Here is a 13,920-nt window from a genome sequence, read left to right as displayed (position 1 = left end):
GGATATTTATCTCCCTTTTTTGTTAGTTCTTTGGAGGAGGATCCTTTGTATATTGCATATGCAGATATGATGGCAAAGGTACTTCATTCTCTAAAATGCTTCTGCCAAAGTTTATGCGGTTCAGCAAACTTTTGCAGGTTTTACATTCTGTTTTGTCTTTCAGAGTTGTGCAGATGAGGAAGAAGAGGAAGAAGATGAGGAGGGAAAAGAGAAAACATTTGAGGTACTATTGATGTCTCGAGAATACTATTCTGCTTTTCATTTTGTTTTTGAGTCATACAGTGATGCATATTATGATGTCTTACAGGAAAAGGAGATGGAGAAACAAAAGATGTTGTACCAGCAAGCAAGACTGCATGACCGAGGGGCTGCAGAGATGGTGCTCCAGATGATCAGTGCCAGCAAAGGTAGGAGAACACACATTAACCTGTCCACCTTCGTACAACCAGCACATGTGATGTAACTATGACATATGGATTGTGGCCATCAGGTCGACTTGGTGCTATCGTGACTTTCACCCTCAAACTGGGCATTTCTATTCTCAACGGGGGAAACATACTGGTCCAGCAGGTATACATGATGTAGCTCTTCATGCTGATATATGGTTAATAGCATCAACCCGCTATTTATTGTACTTCTTGTGATCGACTTTTATCATGATGTAGAAAATGCTGGACTACCTGAAGGAAAAAAGAGACGTTGGCTTTTTCAAAAGTTTATCTGGACTGATGATGTCTTGCAGGTAATGAAGCCAAATGTCATTTTATTTCTCAACTGCAACATAAAAAATATAATGCTGAAATACTGAATATAAAAATGCAGGTTAACATTTTTTAAATTTTTGTTTGTTCATCTTTGTCAGTGTCCTGGACTTGAATGCCTTTGAGAGGCAAAACAAAGCAGAGGGTCTGGGGATGGTTACTGAGGAAGGATCAAGTAAGTGAGGAGAAAAAACAGGGAAAACTCTTGATCATGTTGCTGTAAGGACAGTGTATATTTATACCTCAGTATCATACAGAATCTATTACCGGCACTTGTATACCTGTAATTAAAGGACAACATAGGTAAGACCTCAATGCCGAAAGTTAAGCAAACAATTAACAAAGCTCTGCGTTGCTGAAGGTTAAACCATAAACTGTTGTTGTAGATCTGTGTATCTCAAGATGAAATAGATATTATAAAAGCTTTATTCAAGACCATTTCCCACGGCAGCACTCTGTATATTTAATCACTCTTTATTACATGGTCCAAACCACAGCAGTGGATCTGTTTACTCTCCCCTACCTCAACTGTAAGGGATCTCACCAATGAAATATTTAGGACTCTTACATGATACGTCTCATTCAGATTCATGCTGTCATTGCGCCGTAGTCAAGCTTGTAATTGGCCACAGGACACAACGTTCGCCATTAGCTTGACCAAACTCTCTTTTGCTCTTTTATTGTTGTACAAGCCCATCTCCATATCATGTATCCTGTGCGTCATTTTGAATGTCATCATGTCTTTATGTATATCCATCATGCAGATACACCTGTGCTACTGTATGTCCAAGTCCTGTCTATCAATGAAAAGCACTCACAGTCACAACTGCATCCACATGTAAATCCACTTTTTAATCAGAGGTCTCTATTTGATCCGATGGGTTGCATACAGTATATAAATATCTTGTTATCATGCACATTCCAGCACATTCTCACCTCATAAACTCAGGCATAAGTGATGGTGACTGTATGTCTGTCTAATCTGTAGTCTAAATACCTGCCTAGCGAGCAGACTGTATTTATAATACTTTTACTAATTGTAACCGCATGTCAGTGTTGCAAATCAATGTGAGTTATATGTAAGATATATATATATATAGCGCTATCATTCTCTCCTGTTCCTACTTCTTCTGATGGAATCTCAATGTCTTCTCCTTTGCTTATGTCTGCTATTTTTTGTTTCTTTGTTTTCTTCTTATCATGTTTTTTATCTCATCGGTCGCAGTCAACGTGAGTGAGCGGGGTAAATACATGGTTTAGATTCTACTCATTCTTTGCAATGCTGACATCTTGATTGCTGTCCAATCATCTCCTTTTCTTCATTCCTCCTAATCCTTGTCCCTCCCCTCCCTGACCTCCCTCTCCCTTACCCTGAATGCATAATAAACACTTTCTTTTTACCTTGGACTGAAGGAACATATGCATGCTCCTATGACATCTGGATAGATTGTTCAGTCCATGGTCAGATGACCCAAACTGACTCAAGCTTCCACACATCTTCTTTTACAAGAAGTCCGTGCTTGTCATTCGTGTGGGACATTTTATGTTAATTTTGATGATACTAACCAGCGTTTACTGTACTAAGAATCAAATCTCCCAAAGCTTTGTTTGTAAGAAACAACAAAGCTTTGCTGGTGTTAAATAACAGAGCTCAGTGTTATTCCTATTGACATTATTTTAAGTTTTTGAGATGATGCACTATACCTTGTCTTTGTATAGTGCACATAATTTGATGCTGTTTGACAAGTAGACAGCAGCTTTATGAGGAAATGAAAGCAATGTGAGCTGTATTGCCTGTACTAACATTAAAATGATGAGTCTCTGACCTTATCATTGAAAAGGACAATAATCTAATTTCTTGTCCCCAGGTTCCAAGGTACTGCAGAATGATGAGTTCACTAAGGATCTATTTAGGTTTCTGCAGCTTCTCTGTGAGGGTCACAACAATGGTAGGTATACGCTTTTCCATACACCTGAAATAAAGATTGAGCTGCGCGTATTTAAACAACATAGTTTTAGAGGCATGGTGATCTTTAGACTGATTGTATTATTGCTGATCTTGACGATTATTGTTTTTTTTCCCCTGATTGTATTATCTGTTCTAGATTTTCAGAACTTCCTAAGGACTCAGACAGGGAACACAACTACAGTCAACATTATCATTAGTACTGTAGATTACCTACTAAGACTCCAGGTGTGAGATTGTTATAGAGGGATCAAGAAACATATATTTCATATTTTCATTCATGCTGTACTCTGTGCTTGATGTATTTTATTTTCCTCTGTTAGGAATCCATTAGTGATTTTTATTGGTACTACTCTGGTAAGGATATTATTGATGAGGCTGGTCAGAGGAACTTCTCCCAAGCACTGGCAGTGGCTAAGCAGGTGTTCAACTCTTTAACTGAGTATATACAGGTACACAACAAGAACTTATTGAAAACCTCAGTTACAATACACAATTACAGTAAATCATATATTTCTGATGTTGTGATTGTCTCTGTTTTCTCTATCTAACCTGTGCTGTGTGCATCAGGGTCCATGTATTGGGAACCAGCAAAGTCTGGCTCACAGCAGGCTGTGGGATGCAGTGGTGGGCTTCCTCCATGTTTTTGCAAACATGCAGATGAAGTTATCCCAGGTAATTACTCTTATATAACTCTGGCTCTGTTGATATGTATTTGTCAAGTACCTTACCTTAGCATACCTTTTATGTACTTGTACTTTACTTGAAAAGGGATGCAACTAATGATTATTTTTATTATTAACGATTAATCAGCTGATTATTTTCACGATTAATCAATTAATCATTTTGTTAGTAAGACATCAGAAAATGGTAAGAAATACACGTCACAGTATCCTGTGTCCAAGGTGACGTCCTTAAATGTCCTACTTGGTATAGCAAAAACCCATAATATAATAAAGTACAGTAATATAAGACCAAGAAAACCAACAAATTCTCAAATTTAGAGCCTTGAACCAGTGAATGTTTGACATTTCTGGTTGAAAAAATGTTTTTCGAGCAGGAATATTTTTCAGTTGCAGATAGATTTTCTATTGAAAAATGTATTAATCAACTTACCATTGCAGATCTACTTCTGTGTTATATTACTGTACTTCTACTCCACTATATTTCTAAGTATAAATAAATACTTGTTTACTTTTTTTTTAATTTTTATTTTTTTACAAATAAATCATTTATTTGACAGCTGGTTACTGTGTAGATGAAGATGTACGTTTATTTACAAAAAAAAAATATGATTACCTTATAAAATATGATAAAATATTATAGAATAAAAATAAGATTCATTAAGATTAAAATTATGGTTATAGATTAAACAAATCAGTGATAATCCAATAACATAACCATGCTTTATTAATAATTAATTAAAACTCTGAAAAGTTTTAATAATTATTCTACACTTAACTGGTCATGTATATTTATATGGTGGTACTGCTAATTATTAGTACTCGTCTCCATCAGCCAGGTGCTCCCTTTAAATATCTGTTGCCACTAGAGGTCCCTCTAAGCTCAAGGATAACCTCAGGCTACTGCAGTACAAGCACATATGTCATTCCACTCAGCTGTATGATATATGACTTCATCTATAATATTTCTTCTATGCCCAATAAGCCAGCAGTGGGATGAAATTTAAACACCTAACCTTATCTCATGGTGATCAGGAAGGGCTGTGTCTCTGGCAGTAGACGCGGGGAAGAACGAGAGCATAGGTGGAGGGGTTTAGCGAATCAAAGTGTGCCTCAGATTTATGGCATGCTGAATACAGGCTCCATAGAGACCCCAAATGAGTCAGCCTGACCTAGCCATCTGCTCTTGGACAGTAACGTAACATTAACCCTGGTGCTGATGGATGGTTGTTACCTAGACAGGCCTTCTGGGCCTCAGCAGGGCCATTGTGGGTCCCCCCAATCTGTGGCAGCCTTGATCTCACCAAATGCAACTTAGACGGTGTCCTTACAGGGAGGCCATCAGCAGACTGTGTGATATACTGCAGCAAGAGTCATAAAGTTTCCTTTTTCTGTCTTCCCATCACTAACAGGACTCCAGTCAAATTGAATTATTGAAGGAGCTGCTGGACCTGCAGAAGGACATGATCGTCATGATGCTGTCTCTTCTCGAAGGTTTACTTTTTGCTGACTCACCATAGGAGCTGTACAGACAGCATTAGTTTGCAAGGATATTGTCACTTTTAGGACTTTGATCAAACAGAAAATGCATTTGTTTTGCTTTGAATTGAATCAAATATTTACCAAAGCAGCTTTGTATAATCTGCATGGAGGCTGTCACTTTGTACTGTGTGTATTGAGACACAGTTTGCTTTGGCCACTTTCCTCATTTCATCTCATCATTTCACAGGTAATGTTGTCAACGGTACCATTGGAAAACAAATGGTGGACACCTTGGTGGAATCTTCCAGCAATGTGGAGATGATCCTAAAATTCTTCGACATGTTCCTGAAGTTGAAAGACTTGACCACCTCGGACAGCTTCAAGGAGTACGACCCTGAGAGCAAAGGTGTAATCTCAAAGAAGGATTTCCAAAAGTCCATGGAGAACCAGAAGCAGTATTCCCAATCTGAGATTGAGTTTCTTCTCTCTTGTGCTGAGGCTGATGAGAATGACATGTTCAACTACGAGCAGTTTGTGGAGAGATTTCATGAACCTGCCAAGGACATTGGCTTTAATGTAGCTGTGTTGCTAACCAATCTCTCAGAGCACATGCCTAATGATGCTCGCCTCTCAACATTCCTTGACCTGGCTGAGAGTGTTCTTAGCTACTTTGAGCCTTATTTGGGTCGCATTGAGATCATGGGTGGAGCCAAGCGCATCGAGAGAGTTTACTTTGAGATCAGTGAGTCAAGTCGTACCCAGTGGGAAAAGCCTCAGGTAAAAGAGTCCAAGCGGCAGTTTATCTTTGATGTGGTCAACGAAGGTGGGGAAAGCGAGAAGATGGAACTGTTTGTCAACTTCTGTGAGGACACCATCTTTGAGATGCAACTAGCTTCTCAAATTTCAGAGCCGGACCCAGTGGAGCGTCCAGAGGAAGACGAAGATGACAAACAGAGTGTCGTGGAGAACCAGGAGGAAGAAGAGGAAGAGAGTGTGATGTTGGAGTCATCATCAGCCTTCACAATTGCCTGCATCTCCATGAGAAAGAGCCTCGGCCACTTTCGCCAGCTGCTCACTCTCAAGAGCATGAGGCGGCAATACAGAAAATTCAGGAAGATGAGCATAAGGGAGATGGTACGAGGCTTCTTCTCTTTCTTCTGGATGATCATAACAGGCCTCTTCCACTTTGTCTACAGCCTCATTTGGGGATTCTTCCACATCTTGTGGACCACTATGTTTGGGGGTGGCCTCGTTGAAGGTGCCAAGAACATGAAAGTAACAGACATTTTGGGAAACATGCCAGATCCCACTCAGTTTGGGATACATGGAGATGTGTTAGAGACGGAGAAGATGGAGGCAAATGAAGCGTCAGCATTGTTGGAGATGGGGCAGATGGCTCAAGGGGATGCAGCAGAGGCAGACTTGATGGCTGAGTTGCTCAACATACAGCCTAAAAAGGAGGGAAAGCACGGATCTGAGCCGGGTCTGGGGGATGTGTCGGAGGTGGTAGTGGGGGATGCTCCATCCATAGCCAGTGCTGTCAGGCAGAAGAAGGCACAGGTCAGTACTAAATCAAATGGAGTAAGAATAACGCTACACCTAATCACGTCTTAACTAATAGACACTTGAGACACTACACCAGTGATGTCTGCATTTTGACGTTCTCTCACTTTACATTTAGCAGTAATTGATGGTCATAACAATAATCAATTTGTTCTAGTTGGCTGCAAAGAAGAAGGCTTCAAATGGAGACTACAAGTCTGATTCAGAGAAAGGAGAGTGAGTGTCTTTTTGTTCATTGTTCATTCTCTGAAGAGTTGCAATTGGTGTCATTCTTAAAACCCCTCTGTGTTTAATTTCCATGTAATTGTTGTGCTAAATATTCCTACACAGTCAGCTATCTAACAGAACTTTAGTCAACTCCTGATGGGATGTGAATTGAGATCCAACAAACACTCTGTTCTTCTAAGTGTGCATATAAATCACCCTCAAGTGTATATGTTTGTATCTCGAAGTGCTTAATTGTTTTCGACTTTGACATTTGACATGTGTTGCAGTAAGGTTACATGTACACACATGACTGTCAGTCACTAACAGAAAGTATGTTGTTGCAGTTCAGATGATGGTGAAAAGAAGGACCATGACAAGGCCAAAGACGATACCCCTCCGGAGCCTTCAGTGGAGGCGAAGAAAGCCCCAAAGAAGAGGACTGGGCAGAAGAAAGAACCACCAGAGGCCTTCATGGCCAGCTTCTTCGCTGGCTTGGAAATCTATCAGACCAAGATGCTGGTCAGATATCTCCCTTTTTATATATAGCTGTTATTAAAACACATTTTGAAAGTTATATTTGCTATTAATATATGACATTATTATTTTTCACAGAACTACCTGGCCAGAAACTTCTACAACCTCCGGTTCTTGGCACTTTTCGTTGCCTTTGCTATCAACTTTATTCTTCTCTTCTACAAAGTAAGCTCACTGCTTAGTTATCATGATATATACTGCACAGTGAAGGGGTAAAACATTGCTGTTAGTGTCTTCTTTCAGTAAATACTGCTAAATATCGTGTTGTCTTTCAGGTGACAGGTGATTACTCAGACGATGAAGACCCTTGGAATGGTCGAGGAAGAGCTGGGGAGGAGGAGGAGGAAGGTGCCCTTGAGTATTTCGTCCTGCAGGAGAGCACAGGTTACATGGCGCCAACGCTTCGCTGCCTGGCAATACTCCACACTATCATATCTTTCCTGTGTGTAGTGGGATACTACTACCTGAAGGTACAGTAACATCCACTGATACATAAACACAAAGGTACATTATGACTATTTTTAGCAAGTGTGGGTTTCGTTAAAGGAGTAAAAATAAATCGCACATGATTACATTTTGATATATTTATTTAGCCTTGTATAAAAAAATCCAAACATTTGTTTTTAACATATTAAAAAAAAAATCCCATGCAGAAAAGACTTTCTGCATTGTTTTACAGTATTTCATCAATGCTTTTGAGCATTTGACTACACAGCAAATTGATGAATGTTGCCTTATTATACTGATGATGCAGCCGATTTCCCTGTGTGTCCCAGGTGCCTCTGGTCGTGTTCAAGCGGGAGAAGGAGATAGCAAGAAAACTGGAGTTTGCAGGGCTCTACATCACAGAGCAGCCATCTGATGATGATATCAAAGGACAGTGGGACAGACTGGTTATTAACACGCCGTAAGTCAACTGCAGTTGTTAAATTCTGAGTCATAATCTTTTATAAACAAAAGTTTAATCCTAATTTGTTTTTGTGCTGTCTTTCAGTTCTTTTCCCAACAACTACTGGGATAAATTTGTCAAACGCAAAGTAAGTGGCTTATGTTATTTTAGTGTAATCTGTTGTGCACTCAAACCATAAGCCAAATCTGGTGATATACCCTGAATGTCAGCTTCAGTGTCATCCTCTGTTCCTGTTTTGCTGCTATTTGTAGGTGATCAAAAAGTACGGAGATCTGTATGGAGCGGAGAGAATAGCAGAGCTGCTGGGGTTGGACAAAAGTGCTCTGGATTTCAACCCTACAGAGGAAACTGTCGCCAAGGAGGCCTCACTGGTGTCATGGTGAGAGATAAGATAGATAGGAAGCAGAAGGACTGGACCAGCTTTAAGCAGAAATAGAGGTTAATCAGAAAATATGGGCCCTCATATCAACTATTCTCTTTTGACAGGTTGAGCTCAATCGATACAAAGTACCATGTCTGGAAAATGGGGGTGGTGTTTACAGACAATGTAAGTTTGAGTTTACTTTGTGATGATTAATGGTTTGACAGATGATATTATGATAGAATAGATGGATTTTGATCAACTTCTCATTCACTCTTTCTTTACCAGTCATTCCTTTATCTAGTATGGTACACCACCATGTCCATTCTGGGCCACTACAACAACTTCTTTTTTGCCGCCCATCTGCTGGACATCGCCATGGGCTTCAAGACCCTCCGCACCATCCTCTCCTCTGTTACACATAATGGCAAACAGGTGAGGAGGAGGAGGCTGTAGGTCTTCTTTCAAGCAGCAGGGGTCACTGCAGAGTTAGTGGCTGGGATTAGGTTGAGGTTGTAACAGTGCTCCCCCATGTGCAGGCACAAGCCAGTCTTATCACTGTTTCCATGCATAGTCATTGTTGTTATTGTCCCACTGATGTCATGTCAGAAGTGAGTGCCAAGCCTCTTGTCAAATTTAAAGGCAAAGAACCAAATAGAATCTTCAGTAGGATTCTATAAGTGGCAGGATTTATGTCTATTTATTAACAAACCTAAAGCAGCTTGAAGCATTTTTGACCACCAGGGTACAGAACCAAGCCCTTATATGTTACTAACCTACAGTATCAATGGGTTATGTCTTATAGCAAACTGTAACTTATTTACACATACAGCAGACACAGAGCAACATGGGCATCACAGTGGACTAATCTGACTTACTTTTTACTTTTAATTGATTTGTTCAACCAGCTCCTGTGAAAAATGCCTGTATTACTATACTTTTTTCAGTAGCTGCCACATTTTAAAATGGATAATGGATGTTTCTTCAAAATGATGCTTGGCTGAGCAAGGATGTGTCATCTAATAAATATTGTATGTGTTGTGTCAATTCCCGTACCTTTTCATGTCTCCCTCATGACAAAATTGGGAGAGATGCAAGTGAAAGAAGCAAGGATGCATAAATGAGAATTTAGATGTGCCCAATGTCCTTTGCCATTTAAGTTCAAAAGGCTTTCATTTAAAACCCACGTCTGACTGAGTTCTTGCAGGGATTCATGTGTCGACTGACTGGAGGCACTAATCAAAATTTAATGTCACTACATTCTCCAAGGGTGGAGATACACAAAAATGGCGAGGCCACCAGGAATCAGCCAGAAAGCAAGATCAATCATTGCTGTCAATCTAAATGTAGTTTACTGCGTCTTCCACTGTTGTAGCTGTTTGGATTCACAAGTAAACCCATGTAGAATCTGCATCAGGTTAGACAACTGATCTGGGTGATTGGTCAGCACATTAAGTTTCACAGACAGGTGTTCCATTATATTCCTAGTGATAGAGTAAATGATTTCAATAGAAAATGAATGCTTGCTGTGTTTGTTGAGTTTCTACCACAAGTAGGATAAATCGACAGATATTTATATAATGAGACTTTGCTGAGTAACATCTGTGCATCTCTGTAGCTGGTGTTGACGGTTGGCCTGCTGGCAGTTGTGGTCTACCTCTACACGGTGGTGGCCTTCAACTTTTTCAGGAAGTTCTACAACAAGAGTGAGGATGAGGATGAGCCAGATATGAAGTGTGATGACATGATGACTGTAAGGATCAATCACATATCCCATACTGACACCAATACTGTGACTGTTTTTCGTTACATTTTAGACATGTTTAGGCTTAAACTAACCTTCAACTTGTTTCCACAGTGTTACCTGTTCCACATGTACGTTGGAGTGAGAGCGGGAGGAGGCATTGGGGATGAGATTGAGGATCCAGCCGGTGATCCCTATGAGCTCTACCGTATCCTTTTTGACATCACCTTCTTCTTCTTCGTCATCGTCATCCTCCTGGCCATCATTCAGGGTGAGCTCTGGCATTGTGATGACCTGATGGCCTCCTCCACAACTCCTTTTTAAGCTAACTTCATGACATTAACTGAGTGTTTTAAATAATCTAATCACTGAGTTTATCCTGAGTAATCTAAAGCCTCATTAAATTACCACACATATAAAGACCTCCCAATAGTGTATACACATTACGCTCTGCGCTGTATTTTTAGGAAGTGACGGATGTAAGATTGTGGCTACATTGTTTAAATAGATACAGTATACAATATGCTCACAGAAGTTCCTTTATGGTTGCAGGTTTGATCATTGATGCCTTTGGAGAGCTGAGAGACCAGCAGGAACAAGTCAAAGAGGACATGGAGGTGAGAGTAGATTTCTTTCTCTCTTATACTTGCCAATCTATGGAGGTTCAGAAGAAGCATGGGTGGATTGAGATTTGGGATGTTGCTTATGTAAAATCCTTCTCCACTGCATTGTGGTGAAATCTACAAAAAAACAGCAGATAAAATGCATTTTCTTTTTTAAATTCATTGTACAAAGTAACTTTTAAATATGAACCGAAAATACAATCATATCACTATAATATCATATTATATGAATTCATTTGAACACAAAGTGCTCTATGTAGTTACCTAAATTGCACATTATACTAAGATCACCATAGAACAAGGACACAGCAAAAAAAAGGAAGGCATTCTGTATCATGCAGAAATCTGTCTCAGTCTGGCATATTTTACATGAAGTTTGTCTCTTAACATTAACAAGTGTTCAGGTCTTAATAAATGGTGAGAGGGAGAATGTTTTGTTTTTTAAATAAAAGTGAATGGGTTCTAATAGTGGAGTAACACATGGAAATCTGCAACCTTCTCCTCTTCAGACCAAGTGTTTCATTTGTGGGATCGGTAATGACTACTTCGACACAACACCTCACGGCTTTGAGACTCACACCTTACAAGAGCACAATTTGGCCAATTACCTGTGAGTATCCCTCTTTTAGGCATTTAATCTAATCTTTAAACATGTTGTTTTCTTCTTTAAGGGTTAATTTCAAATTAATTTATCATCGTGGTCATCTATTCCCAACATATCTTTCATTTTCTCTGTAATTTAACCACATGATTGATGGCTTTAGCACTTTACAACAGAATGAGGGCCAAAGTCACTAATAGCCCCAGTGATCCAGAACACTAAAGCCCTTCAGGTATTCTTTCCATCTGTCACTCTGTTTCCCCTGCACTCCCTGCTTATCCAGTGTTTCTGTATAATGCCCGTGACAATAGCAAGTCTCAGTCCATTTGCGCTCACAGTAAGCAGGCCGGAGGATATGAGAGCGACCTCATTATGTTGCTTCATTACTATTTAATGCCATGAACTTTATTGGAAAATAGGTTTGTGATAGTGTGTTCTCATACAGTATTCATCATAATCTGGCATGCTGTGAAGCCCACAGAGATAAGGCGGCCCGTTTTATTTACACTTGATTTGGGAAACAACAGGTGATTCGTGATGAAGATGGGATGGTGTTACTTTGTTTAGACTCTTGCGTCAGACATTTTGAAGCCTCCTAGTAATACAAAATGTGACATTTCCCGTGAATACTGAGTCGTACTGATCAAATATGCCTCAGCAAACCACTTCCCCACTCTGATGTGTGTTTAAACTGTGATGAGATGTTTTGGTAGGAGAATGTCAAAGCTTGTCATGCTCTTTTCTTTTCTTTTTTTTTGGTGTGACATTTTTGTTTTGTTTCATTGGCTTGTCTTTTTCTAAAGGTTCTTCCTGATGTACCTTATCAACAAGGACGAGACAGAGCACACTGGCCAGGTACAGTATAATTCTACACTAATGACCTTTCTCTGAGGAATCTTCAACTGATTGGAAAGAATTAGACAATTATGATCCTGTCATTGAGGGAGATACAGCGGTGCTGTGTCCGTGCTGACTAGCTAACCGTCTGAAACTGCTGTATGAAAATACCACTCTTCCACTCTGTTGGTCTATTATGAGGATCAAAAAGAGACGGTGCACCATGGAGGGATGCTCGGACCCTAATGAGACTTGTATTGTAATATTAGCTGGAAAAATCTTTGGCTTAAACGTTCACTTCTAACAGCTTGTTAAGACAATGGTTACTTACATTTATAATTCAAATCTGGGCTTTCCCAATTCAAAAAGCTTTCAAATCATAATTTTGATATTAAAACAATAAATTGTTCAGCCCTTATCTGTGCATGTTTTATATACATGTACAGTACCAGTCAAAGCTTTACCTACAGTATAATTTTATGTCCATAAACTGAATATCTGAATATTTTGAGTAAAATTTAAATGTGTACTTACTCATCATGTATATCTGCATTCAGGAGTCATATGTGTGGAAGATGTACCAGGAGCGCTGCTGGGATTTCTTCCCAGCTGGAGACTGCTTTCGCAAACAGTACGAAGATCAGCTTGGATAGAGCAGATGCATCCTCTTTACCTCTGTCCATACCAAGTAGGCTGCTGGAATATGTAGTCCTACATACAGCTGCTGGACTGAACACCACACGGTCATCGCACCAATTCTTTGGTATGACTTGAAGAGAGACAATAAACTACTTTTTTATCTAAAAAACAGAAACCAGATGTACCTCTGTCACCGATGGTACAGTGCCGGTCTATGAGGAAACAACCTGTAATTTGCCCAGATATTTTGTTTTTTTAGTTTTGGGACTCGATTTTTGACAGCGTGTTGCCTTTTACTCCACATAACCCCAAATCATTGCACAATTTTGTTTTTGTTTTTTTTATTTCGTTTTGAGAAACACTGGGTTGTGTGGGGTTATGGGACAATGTGTCAGTCATATTATGCACAAGAACCCAACTTCAGTTTTTTGAGAATGTTGAACTTGAGACTTAATGCCAAATGAAAAGTGGTGGAGTACAGTAGATTTACATAGTGTGCAAAATGTGATTTGAGAAGTTGTTGTTTTTTCAGATGTTGTAACCTTGCATATCGAGATGATGTTTTAGAATGAAGAGGCAAAAAGGTTTATTATGTAGGATTTTAGAAAAAAGCCTATTTTTTTCATGAAGTGCCTTACAGTACTGTAACTACATTACAATGAAGCTATGCAAAACTTTTGTTTTTTTCTTTATTGTATGTAAGTACAGTAGATTTCTTGGAGCAGTGACAAGTATCTGTCCAGATATATAGTTTGTGGCAGAACTTTTTCATTTGAACATGAAAGAACAGCATTGGTTTGATTTAGTTATTTATTTTATTTATTTATTTTGCTGAATGCAGCATAACTGCAAATGTTCAAGGTACAAAGTGTATAAATGACACACCAGAATTTACTGAACACCTTCAAACAAGAACAAAAATGAAATTGCTATTGTATGGCCATTTGTATGTAGTAGCTTTGCTGATCTGTGCATTTCTTTTGATGGAAAAAAAAATAAAGAAATCAAC

At 39.3% G+C, this 13,920-nt stretch overlaps 1 protein-coding gene across 1 annotated transcript in view; it reads left to right on the top strand.

Moving 5' to 3' along the window:
* The window catches only part of LOC134000437 (ryanodine receptor 3), a 97,826-nt gene extending 84,859 nt beyond the window's left edge, over positions 1-12,967 (top strand). The window contains exons 80-107 of the mRNA XM_062439778.1: positions 27-78; positions 164-223; positions 308-407; positions 491-570; positions 666-742; positions 863-936; positions 1,987-2,004; positions 2,630-2,710; positions 2,867-2,955; positions 3,051-3,179; positions 3,298-3,402; positions 4,823-4,904; positions 5,140-6,452; positions 6,613-6,671; positions 7,007-7,181; positions 7,275-7,361; positions 7,472-7,666; positions 7,973-8,103; positions 8,191-8,233; positions 8,358-8,485; positions 8,593-8,653; positions 8,756-8,902; positions 10,086-10,220; positions 10,326-10,482; positions 10,764-10,828; positions 11,344-11,444; positions 12,239-12,290; positions 12,830-12,967. Coding sequence (XP_062295762.1) covers positions 27-78; positions 164-223; positions 308-407; positions 491-570; positions 666-742; positions 863-936; positions 1,987-2,004; positions 2,630-2,710; positions 2,867-2,955; positions 3,051-3,179; positions 3,298-3,402; positions 4,823-4,904; positions 5,140-6,452; positions 6,613-6,671; positions 7,007-7,181; positions 7,275-7,361; positions 7,472-7,666; positions 7,973-8,103; positions 8,191-8,233; positions 8,358-8,485; positions 8,593-8,653; positions 8,756-8,902; positions 10,086-10,220; positions 10,326-10,482; positions 10,764-10,828; positions 11,344-11,444; positions 12,239-12,290; positions 12,830-12,925 — 3,892 coding nt within the window. The 3' untranslated portion in view covers positions 12,926-12,967. The remainder of the gene's footprint in view (positions 1-26; positions 79-163; positions 224-307; positions 408-490; positions 571-665; positions 743-862; positions 937-1,986; positions 2,005-2,629; positions 2,711-2,866; positions 2,956-3,050; positions 3,180-3,297; positions 3,403-4,822; positions 4,905-5,139; positions 6,453-6,612; positions 6,672-7,006; positions 7,182-7,274; positions 7,362-7,471; positions 7,667-7,972; positions 8,104-8,190; positions 8,234-8,357; positions 8,486-8,592; positions 8,654-8,755; positions 8,903-10,085; positions 10,221-10,325; positions 10,483-10,763; positions 10,829-11,343; positions 11,445-12,238; positions 12,291-12,829) is intronic.
* Positions 12,968-13,920: the final 953 nt, after the last annotated feature.

This window comes from Scomber scombrus, chromosome 19 (assembly GCF_963691925.1).
Source record: "Scomber scombrus chromosome 19, fScoSco1.1, whole genome shotgun sequence".
Classification (NCBI taxonomy): Eukaryota; Metazoa; Chordata; class Actinopteri; order Scombriformes; family Scombridae; genus Scomber; species Scomber scombrus.
This window is presented reverse-complemented; position numbering and strand designations above follow the sequence as displayed.